At 47.9% G+C, this 13,285-nt stretch overlaps 1 protein-coding gene across 1 annotated transcript; it reads left to right on the top strand.

The window, feature by feature from the left end:
• Positions 1 to 1,766: 1,766 nt before the first annotated feature.
• LOC101753903 (bidirectional sugar transporter SWEET13) lies at positions 1,767 to 4,298 on the top strand. The gene is made up of 5 exons (XM_004962593.3): positions 1,767 to 1,979; positions 2,657 to 2,693; positions 2,847 to 3,219; positions 3,329 to 3,448; positions 3,563 to 4,298. The coding sequence occupies exons 1-5, from the start codon at positions 1,928 to 1,930 to the stop codon at positions 3,788 to 3,790; spliced, it is 810 nt and encodes a 269-aa protein (XP_004962650.1). The 5' UTR covers positions 1,767 to 1,927; the 3' UTR covers positions 3,791 to 4,298.
• The last annotated feature ends 8,987 nt before the right edge of the window (positions 4,299 to 13,285 follow it).

Genomic DNA, 13,285 nt, shown 5'->3' with positions numbered 1-13,285 from the left:
TATATATCGCATGGCTAACTGGTAATGATATAGTGTAATAAATGATCCAATAAGTTTTGGTCTTTCAAAAAGAATGATCCAATTTTATAAAATAGAATTCTAGATATTCATCACATTTGAAGGAGATGGAGCATGAAAGAAAATAATTAAGGCTTGTGCAACATAAAAAGAACTATTGACGAAATTAAGGTGTTGAGAGATTGCCTGCACGGTCAATCAAGCTCTTCCTCACCCAATTATGTCATATGCGAAGGACGCGTATACAAACATCTTACATTATCATCACGATGTACATGCACGCAAAGGAGATGAAATTTCAGTGGTCCAGACTACATCTGGCTACCAGCTTTCCTAAAGAGAGCCATTTGAAACCACTCTTTGCTACCGCGAGGCCCATTTGTAATCAACCACTTTAGTTTGCCTCCATTACGTAGTCATGGTTAGGAGCAATACACTATCTCCAGATGTTCATCAGAGGCTACCGTGAAACCCTTGGGAAAATGTTTTATTTTGAACATTGCTGGGACTTCAAGCTGCAACTTTGCTGATTTTTTCACGAGGTGTGTGTCTAAAATCAACATGATGGTTTTATAATGATGTTTCATTTGATAAATAAGTCTTTTTCTGCCACATTCTTGTGATCAGTGAAAAAATTATAAAAAATAATTTTTTTAAAAAAAATGAGTGGAACAAAAAATGTTTAAAGTAGACACATCTTACTACATCGATATTTAGAACATAACAGAGTTGATGATTTCATTTTGAAATCATTGGGTGTGTATCAGATGTTAATTAGGAGCACACTGAATCCTTAATATGTTAAGTATGCCTATAACACTTTGCTAAGTGTGCTCATCATTGAGTTGATAGGAAACCAAGCAGTACAGAAAAAGAAAAGCAGGTGCCAGGAAAGCTCTCTATGCCCACTAACTGCATCTTTGGTTGGAAAGGAGAGAAGGGAGAATTGAAAGAAATGGGCATTTCCAAACTATATATACATGCCGACATGGATTTATTGTAGCTGAATTACATTTACGTATACAGAACTCACAATTACCACCTGACACTTACAATTCAGTACAGCTGAAAAGAAATCAAGGTTTTTCAAACTGTAAATATATTGCATGATTTGCTGCAGAATTTTCGAGCTGCACACATATTGATCACATAGTTCTAAAGCATGATACATATTGTGTAGTAATCCATCCATTCCAAAATATAAGGCATGGTTTGACTTTTGGCATATGTGGTCTGAAAAACTAAATTTTGACTCTTAATTTTTCTTATACTATAATGTTTGTAACAACAAAATCATAACCATAAGTCATTAATTTGAATGTAAACAAATGATATTATTTTCATATAGCTAGATTTGTAAACCTGTGTCCAGAATCCTGTGGTTGGTAAGATCTCATGTGCTTTTGCTGTTGTGCAGAGGCTAGCTCTTTTAATTACCGCTCCCAAGAGAATTTAAAGTTGGATGGAGAGATCCATGTGCAGCTCACAACAAATCGAAGCGTACAACCCTAGCACTAACCCATGTATTATAGACTAAAGGTGCACAAAGCTGCTGCCATTTGGAATGGCCTTGATTGTCTCTATTAATATACAATAATTTATAAACCCTAGTTATTCATGGCCAGAAAACTTTCTCCAAAGCTAGTGAAAAAGATATTTTCATAATTCCATGACATAACACGTACACCAAATTAAGCATGCGTGCCACACTGCCACCTCGTGCCTATATAATGCCTCCAACAGCCTGCCTATCATTGCAAGAGTTTCATCCAACACAGAACACTTCTCCTCAGAGCTCTCCCTCCCTCCTGTAGGGGCCAAGGGTTAGAGAGGAAGAGAAGTGCCAAATAGCCTGTGTTGGAACTTTCGAAATTCTTGCCACCATCTCACACCTATTTTTTTATCACAAATGGCTGGGTTTTCTCTTCAGCATCCCTGGGCATTCACCTTCGGCCTCCTAGGTAAATATTACCCCTTTCACAAAACAAGAGTTTGCATGCCCATGAATCGCTCATCCTTTCAATTATATTCGACTCGGTTGCGCTTTACAAATTGCTATAAATTTGTTTTAGGAAGCATCTTATCATTTCATAGTTGCTAGTCTATGATACTACATACAAGCTACTTAGTGGGAGTTGCACACCGATCCAGTGATCGCGTTGAATCAATTATACGTAGTTGTGAGCTTGCGCAGCTTCCAAACATTTTCCAAAAGTGAGAAGCTTCATGTGGCCATAAACTGATCATATTCACTTGTGCCAGTGCCATACATCACTAGATTTTATCACCTTTGCCATGATTGACCGATGCTTTTGTTAGCCGATACATTTCTTATCATAGACTACTTGTTAAGCTAGCAATCAGTCCTTTTGAAGCATCTATCTTGCCAGTTGGGTGACGTACGTAGTCAGGCCACTGCTGCTACTGCTGTGTAGTAGTGTTGACGTCATAGTGCACCACAACACAAGAGCTCATCTAGCGAAAAATAAAAATAAAGCCACACCAATCTTTGCTCACAAAAGAAGGCAAATAAGACCGGACATGTAACTTGTCACCTCATCACATCTTATCCCAGCTTTGGGCTCTTTGCCAGCTTTTGCAAACGTCTGATCCTTGGCGTCCATTATTTGTGTTGCAGGCAACATCATCTCCTTCATGACCTTCCTGGCCCCAATGTAAGTACCGCCTCACCAAATTCTCATTTCGTATATTAGCTTAACAAGTTATTTTTAAAAGGAGCTTAACAAGTTAACATTGCTATGCGTTTAAAATTGATGTTTTGAAATTAACCATATATATTTGCGATCATTGTATTTTTGTATGTGCAGCCCGACGTTCTACCGCATCTACAAGAGCAAGTCGACGGAGGGTTTCCAGTCGGTTCCCTACGTGGTGGCTCTGTTCAGTGCGATGCTGTGGATCTTCTATGCGCTGATCAAAACCAACGAGATCCTGCTCATCACCATCAACGTCGCCGGCTTCGTCATCGAGAGCATCTACGTCATCTTGTACTTCGTCTACGCGGACAAGAAAGCCAGGTGGTTCACTGCCAAGATCATGCTTGGCCTCAACGTCGGCTTCTTCGGAGCTATCCTACTCTTTACCCTCCTCGTCTTCAAGGGTGACAAGCGAATCGTCACCCTGGGCTGGATCTGCGTCGGCTTCTCCGTCGGCGTCTTCGTCGCGCCACTCAGCATCATCGTGAGTACTGAGCACTCCATATATCAGTGCAATAATGCACCGAGATCCTGTACTGTTGTGTGATGATGATCTCGTGCTAATGGCCATCTCATGCTTTGTGCACGTGCAGAGGCGCGTGATCAAGACGAGGAGCGTGGAGTACATGCCATTCTCCCTCTCCCTCTCGCTCACTCTCAGCGCCGTCGTCTGGTTCCTCTACGGCCTCCTCATCAAGGACAAATATGTCGCGGTAACTAGCTAATTTCTAACATATATCTGTTTGGTCTTTCTTTAGACGTTTAATTTGGTTAATTGACTATGCATCTTACTGATACTAATCGATAAGAAATTGTGATCTCTGCAGCTTCCAAACGTCCTTGGGTTCGCCTTCGGAATCGTCCAGATGGGGCTGTACATGTTCTACATGAACAAGACGCCTTTGGTCCCCGAGGGTAAGGTGGCCGCCGGGAAGCTGCCGGCGGCAGGAGAGGAGCACGTCGTCAACGTGCACCCTGCCACAGAGATGGCAGTGCCCAGGAGCTGCAAGGTCGAGGCGATGAGCCATCACAGCCCAGCCGTCAACATGGTCTAGACGCGCCCATGCATCCGTCGAGTTGAATCCAAGCACATAAGCTGCTAACTAGACCCTGTTACCTCACAAGCCATATGGCGCACCTTATAGCCTTTTATTATCCTCCAAAAATTACAGCTATAGCAAGATACTTTCATGCAACCAGGAATTTCGTTCGCCTCGATCAATGAATAATCCATAAGAATTTTATCAGAAGTGTTAGAAGATGTGTATGTGCTGTATGTGCTGTGCCATGGGCCCTGGCTGTGCACCAAGCCTAGGCTAGCTCCCTGCCGTACCCTAGATGGATTAGGATGGGTGTGTTGTATGTGCTGTGCGTGTACATGAGCCCTGGCTGTGCGCCAGGTCCAGGCTAGCTCCCTGCCGTACCCTAGATGGATTAGGATGGGTAGTCTTATCCCTTGGTCGGTTGTATTTCTATAAACCTCACCAAGGGTTGCCTATATATTTGTACATGTTGTATACCCTAATCAATCTATTTTCCACGCAATCCCTATTGCTTTCATGATATCAGAGCGAGTCCGGATTATTCCCGATTCTTTACCTTCCGCATCCTAGCGCGGCACTGGCACCGCTCTCGGAGCGTCCGACCGCCGGCGCTGCTCTCAGCGCGCCCGACTGCGGCACTGCTCCCTCAACGGCTCTCCATCGCCGCTACCCTCCATGGCCGGTACCATGTCGCCCGAGTCCTCCACCGCCGCAGCTGACGCCGCCGAGGCTGCCTCGCGTGCGGCTGATGCCAGCGCCGCCGGCTCTGTTCATCGCCACGCCGCCCGCAAGGGAGCTCGCGCCGCCGCCCTCGCCCGTGCCGTCACGGCCGAAGCTGAGGCCACCGCTGCCGCGTAGGAGCGCGATGCCGCCGACGTCCGCCTTCACGAGGCCCTGGCATGCGCCACCCAGGAGCGCAAGGGTGCCTCGCCTCACTTCGACGAGGAGGACGTTAGCGCCAACCTCTCCGACTAGACGCCCGACGCTCACCAGGCCATGATGCTCCATGAGGCCGTTGCCGTCCTCAACCTGCACGCCCAGGCCATCACCATGCAGAACATTCGGAGTCTCATCCCCATCGTCCTTGACACTGCTGCCGACAACTACTCACGGTGGCGTGAGCAGTTTCTCCTTACCGTCGGCAAGTATTTGCTGTAGGATGACATTCTCCATGACGTTCCCGCCCTGGCCTCACCTGATTGGGGCCGGATGGATTGCGTCGTCTGGTCATGGCTCTACGGCACCATTGCCATCGACCTCGTCGACGAAGTCATGGATCGCGGCGAGCGAGGCGCCACCGCCCGCACCACCTGGCTTGCCATTGAGACATAGTTTCTCGACAACCGGGAGACGCGGGCCCTCTACCTCGACACCAAGTTCGGGACCTTCGTCCAGGGCGACTTCTTCATTATGGACAACTGCCGCCACTTCAAGAGCATGCTGGACGCCCTCGGTGATCTCGATAAGCAAGTCTCCGACTGCACCCTCATCCTCAACATCATCCTCGGGCTCAACGAGAAGTTCGCTGCCGTCGACCGTGACATCCGGCGCTCTCGTCCTCTTCGCTCCTTCCTGGAGGCCCGCGATGATATGCTTCTTGAGGAGCTCACAATGGTGCCTCCTTCCTCGACTCCGTCCACGGTGCTGTTCACCGGTGTCAACATTGGCTCCTCCTCTCGCCCCTCTACACCTCCCCACTAGTCTGCCGAGCGTTCTGACTCCGGGGACGGGAAAGAGGGCGACAACAGGGGGCCCTCCTCCAAGCAGAAGCGGGACAGGGGCCGGCATGGCAGTCAGAAATGGCAGCAAAGCCCCTGCCGCCGGTGCCCAGGCCCCTGCTCCCGGTACCACCCAGGAGTCCTGGCCGTCTTTCTGGAACCCCTGGTTCGGTACAATTCAGATGTACCCAGGCCCTTGGTAGCAGGCCACCGTTCCTCCCCGTCCAGCCGTGCCCACACCAGTGTCTCAGCAGCAGGCGCAGCAGACCCTCCTCACCCAACAGCAGGCGTTGTACGCTCAACAGCAGCAGGCGCAACTCCAGAGCCTTCAAGCCCCCCTTATGGTGCCCCTGGGGTTCTACAATCCCATGACGGGCCTGCCCTCCTCCTAGGATCAGCAGTCCCTTGCCTCGACGTTCAGCACCATGACCCTCAACCAGCCGCAGCCGACCGACTGGTATCTTGATTCAGGTGCCACCTCACACATGACTTCAGATGCTGGTACCCTTTCACATTTTTCTCATCCGCGGTATCCCTTTCCTTCATCAATTGTTGTCGGCGACGGTTGCTTGCTTCCTATGACAACTACTGGCTTAGCTCACTTTTCGGGTTCCCTGTCCCTTAACAATGTTCTAGTTTCACCTAAACTTATTAAGAACTTTATTTCTATTCGTCAGTTTACTTCTGATAACAATTGTTCTATTGAATTTGATCCCGCTGGCTGCTCTGTGAAGGATCTGGTATCTTGGAGGCTAATCGTCCGGTGCAAGAGCTTTGGACCACTCTATCCCCTACGGTTTCCTGCTACCCATGCTCTCACTACCGCCTCCACTTCCTCTGTGTGGCATTGCCATCTCGGACATCCTTGCCATGAAGTTTTGTCCAAAGTCGCTTTGGTCATTCCTTTTTGTAATAAGGACATTCATACCATCTGCCATGCGTGTCAGCTTGGGTGGCATACTCGCCTCCCTTTTCAATCATCTGCTTCTAGAGCGTCTAGTAATTTCAATCTTATTCACTACGATTTGTGGACGTCCCCTATTCCCAATGTATCTAGTTATAAATATTATTTGCTCACTGTTCTCATTATTTGTGGACGTTTCCTCTACGTCTCAAATCCGACACCATTGCGACTCTAGCAAACTTTTTCTCCTCTGTGCGCACTCAGTTTGGCACCACTGTGAAGGCCATTCAGTGCGACAACGGTCGCGAGTTCGATAACTTCAGCACACGCACCTTCTTCCTCACACACGGGGTTCATCTTTGCATGTTCTGCCCTTATACATCGCCCCTGAACGGCTGGGCCGAGCGCATGATTTGGAGAATCAACAATGTTGTCTGCTCCCTTCTCTTCCAGGCTAGTATGCCTCCCTCCTATTGGGTTGAGTCTCTGCACACTGCTACACATTTACTGAACATTCTACCCACAAAAACCCTTAGCTCCTCCACGGCGCACATGGGTCTGTTTGGCATCCCGCCATCTTATGACCATCTCCAGGTTTTTGGTTGCACTTGCTATCCGAGTCTTTCCGCTACTGCGCCACACAAACTCGCTTCGCGCCCCACCCTGTGCGATTTCCTTGGCTATTCTGCTCATCACAAGGGATACCACTGCCTTTATCTCTCGTCCAACTGGGTCATTATCTCTCGCCATGTCATGTTTGATGAGACTACCTTTCCCTTTTCTCAGCAGCAACTGCCTCTAGCTAATGAGGACTTTGTTTTTTTTGTTGGAACCTTCTGATGTGGTGCCGCCCCCTATTGGCTTGGCACCATCTTTGTTGCCTGCAGGACACTCACCCAGCGCACCTTCGACCTCCTCATTTAGTCGGGCGAGCACCTCAACCGCACCGGCGAGCTCTTCGATCGGTCAGCTAAGCACCCCGACCGCACCAGCGACCGCCCTGCTCGGTCGAGCGAGCACCCCGACCGCACCCACATGCGCTTCGCTCGGTCGAGTGTACGCCTTGCCGGCACCAGCGACCTCCCCGATCAGAAAAGAGAGCGCACCGACCGCACCGGCGTCCGTGCCGCTCGATCGGGCGACCGTCCCGACAACAACGGCGTGCGCTCCGATCGGTCGGGCGAACGCCCTGACCGCACCGGTGCCCTCCCCGATCGGTCGGGCGAGCACCCCAATGGCACTGGTGACCGCTCGGTCGGGAGAACGCCTTGACCCTACTGGCGACCACTCCGCTCGGTCGGGTGAACGCCCTAACCCACCGGCGACCGCTCTGATCGCTCGGGCCAATGCCCTGACCGCGCCAGTGAGCTCTCTGATCGGTCGGGCAAGCGCCCCGACCGCGCCAGCGAGCTCTCCAATCGGTCGGGCGTGCACTCCGACTGGTCGGGCGCGTGCTTATGGTTCTCCCCCCGCGCAGCCTCCTGCTCCGGTCGTTTTTCCTCGCGGTGCGGTTCTCGTGCGTCTTGTCGCCAATCAGCACCCCATGATGATGCGCAGCAAGCTGGGATTCCAACTGCCAAAACTTTTTCATTCTTCCTAGCTGTCACCAGTGCCTCGCACTTATCGAGATGTTCTTGCTGATCCCAATTGGTGCCGAGCCATGCAGGAGGAGTTCGACGCGCTGCTGGCCAATCACACGTGGGATCTTGTATCACGTCCTACTTGAGCCAATGTTGTTACTAGCAAGTGGGTCTTCAAGCACAAGTTTCATGCCGACGGTTCTCTGGAGCGCTACAAAGCACGATGGGTGCTTCGCCGGTTCACTCATCGACCTGGGATTGATTTTTCTGAGACTTTCAGTCCTGTCATCAAACCTACCACCGTTCATACAGTGTTGTCCCTAGCTCTCTCTCGTCATTGGCTGATTCAGAAGTTGGATGTGAAGAATACTTTTCTTCATGGGACGCTTTCAGAGACAATCTACTATGCTCAACCTGCTGGCTTTGAGGATACCACTCGTCCTTGTCGGCTGAATCACTCTGTATGCTTAAGCAGGCTCCTCGTGCTTGGTACAGTCGCTTTGCCTCTCACCTGTTGCAGCTCGGTTTTGTGGAAGCCAAGACCGACACTTCTCTATTTGTGTACCACCACGGCGATGACATGGTCTATCTTCTCCTTTATGTGGATGATATAGTCCTCACGACGTCTTCGACACCTCTTCTTCGTCGCACTATTAATGCTTTATAGTGGGAGTTTTTGATGAAGGATCTTGGTGAACTTCATCATTTTCTAGGTATGCGTGTTCAGCAGTCTGGTAATGATCTTCTTCTATCTCAGCGCCAGTTTATGTTGGAGATTCTGGAGCGTGCTGGTATGACTGATTGCAAGTCTTGTTCCACATCGGTTGATACAAATCCGAAGCTGTCTACTACTGACGGTGCCCCGTTTGTCAATAGGACTGACTTTCAGAGCCTCGCTGGTGCTCTACAGTATCTCACCTTCACTCATCTCGACATTACTTATGCGGTTCAGCAGGTTTGTTTCCACATGCATAATCCTTGTGAGCCACACCTTGCCGTCTTGAAGCGCATTTTGCGGTATATTCGTGGCACTCTTCACTTGGGTTTGCATCTCTGGCCCTCTACTCAGTTGGATTTGTTGGTTTACTCCAACGCTAATTCGGCTGGTTGCCCAGACACCCGGAAGTCCACTTCCGGGTATGCAGTTTTTTTGGGCGACAACTTGGTCTCCTGGTCTTCAAAGCAACTGACTGCAGTCTCTCGCTCGAGTACCGAGGCTGAGTATCGAGCGGTTGCCAATGCCGTTATCGAGGTCTCCTGATTGCGCCAACTTCTAGTTGAGCTGCATGTTCCTCTGCGTCGCACCGCCTTGGTTTATTGAGATAACATCAGCACTTTCTACATGTCTTCGAACCCCGTTCAGCATCAGCGCACCAAACACGTGGAGATAGATCTCCACTTTGTTTGTGAGCGCGTTGCTACTGGTGATGTCCGTGTTCTTCATGTTACGACGAGCTCTCAGTACGCCGATATTTTCACCAAAGGCCTATCTTCTTCAGTGTTTACAGAGTTCAGGTCCAGTCTAAACGTTCAAGCTGCCGACAATCAGACTGCGAGGGCATGTTAGAAGATGTGTATGTGTTGTATGTGTTATGTGTGTACATGGGCACTAGCTGTGCACCAGGCCCAGGCCGGCTCCCTGCCATGCCCTAGATGGATTAGGATGGGCAGTCGGTTGTATTTGTATAAACCTCACCAATAGCTGCCTATATATTTGTACATGTTGTATACCCTAATCAATCTATTTTCCACGCAATCCCTATTGCTTTCAAGAAGGTTGCAATGTACCCTTATCTGATTGTTTTCAAGTAATGGTCGAACATAAGTGAACTTATATCACCAATGGCTGCCTATATATTTGTACATATTGTATACCCTAATCAATCTATTTTCCACGCAATCCCTATTGCTTTCAAGAAGGTTGCAATGTACCCTTATCTGATTGTTTTCGAGTAATGGTCGAACATAAGTGAACTTATATAGGTGGCCGCCACCGAATTATTATTACACCATAATTAGTAAATTTATGATTGAGCATACCAAAGTTGACATTTACATAATTATTAGTGTCTTGCCGGATCGGACATTGTAATTAAAATAGACTATTTTTGTCAACAAGTAAAACAGTCCTCTAGACTGTTAATTTGCTCGGGTCGAGCTCAGCATGAATTTTCTGTCCCTATTTCTGAATGATCTGAACCAAGTGAAGTCAAGCATCTCTCGAGGGATAAAAAAGCAAAAGATGTATTTCTACTAAGTATTATATCATGTAGTAAAATATTCTGAAAACAATGAAATAATGATGTCAAAATCTTTATAAAAGACTAGCCAACGCTGTGTCGAATTAAATTGTTCAAGTTCGATTCATCCCTGCTCCCGTTGATGGCCAAGGTGGTCTCATTATTCAAGTGTCATTGACTGACATGCTCGAGGACAAACTCATAGATTGTATAATACTCTAGTAGCACCCAGAGCAATAAGTATGTGGCAACCATGGAAAAACCAGAACAACGGTTCACCTCATCACCAACAGGATTGTTGTCAAGGACTATATATGTATTACATCCTAAAGGTTCACCTAACATTTTTTATATCACTAATAGTTCTTATTTAAAAACTGTTTTGATCACAGTCCCCTTGATACCAAATGTCATTTTCCTTAAAACTGTCTGTGATATAGGTCATTGGCAAGGGAATGCTTTAGCAATCTTACAAACAATCATCGCTGGATTGGTAGTGTGCTGTATAAAGATGTAATACTTTAGCCATGATTGTTGTGATTTGGCTCGTGTTGTCCAAGTGTTAGTCTATGGCCGGGGATTAGCGCCGTGCACCTTGGTAATAGAACATGTACTTTGTTACACTACCTGAGTGATATGCCAATTTTGTGCCATAGATCAGTAATATGATAGACAGGTTGCTCTGCAGGTCAAGGGAGCCAGTAACAGCAGGGGTACATTTGGAAACTACTCATGTTCAAGGGAAGGTGCGATAGATTCTGTCATTGTTACCACTACGGAAACACTCAAGTCGCTGAGTGTAATTTTTTCGCCGAGTGCAATACTGCGGGCACTCGGCGAAGGTCCCGTTTGCCGAGTGTATTCCTCATAACACTCGGCAAACATAATACACTCGGCGAAAATATCATTTGCCGAGTGCCACATAAAAAAACACTCGGCAAACTGACGGGGACACTCGGCAAATAAAATCCACTTGGCAAACTCTTGAGCATGTGACCTGCACCTGCGGCGTCCGGTGAAGCCCGTGACGGACGTTAGCTGTTTGCCGAGTGTCGACGGGGGACACTCGGCAAAGCTCAGGGTATGACGAGTGCTAGCCGGGACACTCGGCAAACCTTCATGTCTGCCGAGTGTTTTGATGGGACACTCGGCAAACATGAAGGTTTGCCGAGTGTTTTTTGACACACTCGGCAAAACAAAAAAAAATTTCCCTCCTCCACCCTCCAAACTTTTTATACTCCACATGTATGACATTTGGCACTGCATGGTAGAAGCTGGACTATTTATTGACCTATTTGCTATATTTAATCAATTAATTTCATTTAGAGTAATTTGTTGATTTAAGTCAAATTTGAACTGCAGGTGATTGGAATAATGGAATAATATGAGTGGAAAAATCATATTCATGTTAGTGAGTCCAAATTGAGGTCTCACCCGGAAAATTAAAAGAAATTTCGAACATTTTGTTAAGGAAACACGACTACGAACGTGTGGCCAAATGATTTTTTAATTCTCAAAAATACAAACGAAGTTTGAAAATCACGAGATTTTCCAAGATGCTATGATTTCATATGCAAAGGTTGTGGTAAAAAATTGAGAAGGTTTTGCACAAATTTTGACATATGATGCTTAGAATTCGAAGCATCTCCGGAGAGGATTCGTAGAAGTTGGAAGGATCCGGTAAGATTTTGAGTCGAATCGATACTTGAATTTGTCATTGAGTTCAAATTTATTTTTATAGGCCATAGAGAACATAGATTGGTTCATGTCAAATTTTGGGAATTTTTCGGATCCGTTTGATAATTTTTATTTATTAATTGCAAGTATATGAATTTAATAGATATAAATTCAATATGAGATATAAATCCATGAAATAATGGAATAATATTACTTAAAAAATGAAATACGCAATGTTTAGTGAATTTGACTAGGTTTTTGCAAAGTTTACATACTTGTAATTACTAAAAGTACTTTGAACATGCAATATAGGTACTTATTTGCCGAGTGTCGCAGTGAGGCAATCGGCAAAGAATTTGTTTGCCGAGTGTCATCCCGAGGACACTCGGCAAAGCTCGCCGCTGGTCCACGTGTCATTGTCAGTCAGAAATCCGGGGGGAAAAAAATCATTTGCCGAGTGCCCTTGATCGAGCACTCGGCAAAGGTTGAAAACTCCGAAAAAATTAAAAAATGCCTTTGCTGAGTGCTAGATCGGGGGCACTCGGCAAAGACTGGAATTTAATCCGGCGCTAAGTCCCGCACGCGCACACAACCGCACATGCACAGGCACACGCACACGCACCGCATGCGCCGCCCGCCCGTGCCACAAACAGACCCGCGCCGCCCCCGGCCGCCCGCGCCGCTCGTCGGACCCGTCCTGCGCCGCCCGCGCCGCACGCCCCGCGTCGGACCTGAGCCGCGCCGGCCCCCAGCCACCCGAGGCCACCCCCGGCCTGCGCCGCGCCGGCCCCCTGGCCGCTCCCACCCCGCGCCGCCCCTGGTCGGCCCCCGGTGGCCCCCGGCCGGCTCCGACCCCCGGCTGTCCCCCGAGCGATCCCGAGATAGAACCGGCCCCGACGCGCCGCCCTTGGTCCCAGCACTAAGGTGAGTTGATTAAACTGAATATTATCTGCAATATTATCATGCTTGAAATATTGTCATGCATTATGTATCAGTGCTTGTTGTGGGGTCGGCCATCATGCCATTGTGTTGTTGTAGATGTGATTGTCGGCCATTGAGCCGTTTTATTTGATGCAGGTGTAGGAAACCTCCCCGTGTAGGGGAGGTGCTGTCGAAATTTTAACTTGAAAGGAGTATTTTTTTTCAGGAGAGCCTACGTTACCGTCCTCGAGTCGTCACTTTGCAGGATAGCAAGGTGAGGCATCCTACACCTCTCTTTCCGTATAATGTTCGTATATCACGTAACCTAGTTAGGCGTCTCCCGTTCGAAGGAGATACGGTTGGAAATATGCAGATCTTTGTATATCTATAACCGTATCTGTTTCGAATTGTCCACGTTTTTTGGACAGCCCGAGGATGTGTAGGTGGGTTTAGTATCCATGGTCTAT

Source organism: Setaria italica, chromosome III (assembly GCF_000263155.2).
Source record: "Setaria italica strain Yugu1 chromosome III, Setaria_italica_v2.0, whole genome shotgun sequence".
NCBI classification, from domain to species: domain Eukaryota; kingdom Viridiplantae; phylum Streptophyta; class Magnoliopsida; order Poales; family Poaceae; genus Setaria; species Setaria italica.
The sequence above is the reverse complement of the archived record's forward strand: the minus strand, read 5'-3'. Positions and strand labels throughout refer to the sequence as shown.

Coding starts and splice junctions, on each gene's coding strand:
- LOC101753903 (XM_004962593.3), top strand. CDS start 1,928: ATGGCTGGGTTTTCTCTTCAGCATCCCTGGGCATTCACCTTCGGCCTC. Junction 1,980..2,656: donor ATTCACCTTCGGCCTCCTAG/GTAAATATTACC, acceptor TTTGTGTTGCAG/GCAACATCATCTCCTTCATG. Junction 3,449..3,562: donor TCAAGGACAAATATGTCGCG/GTAACTAGCTAA, acceptor TGATCTCTGCAG/CTTCCAAACGTCCTTGGGTT.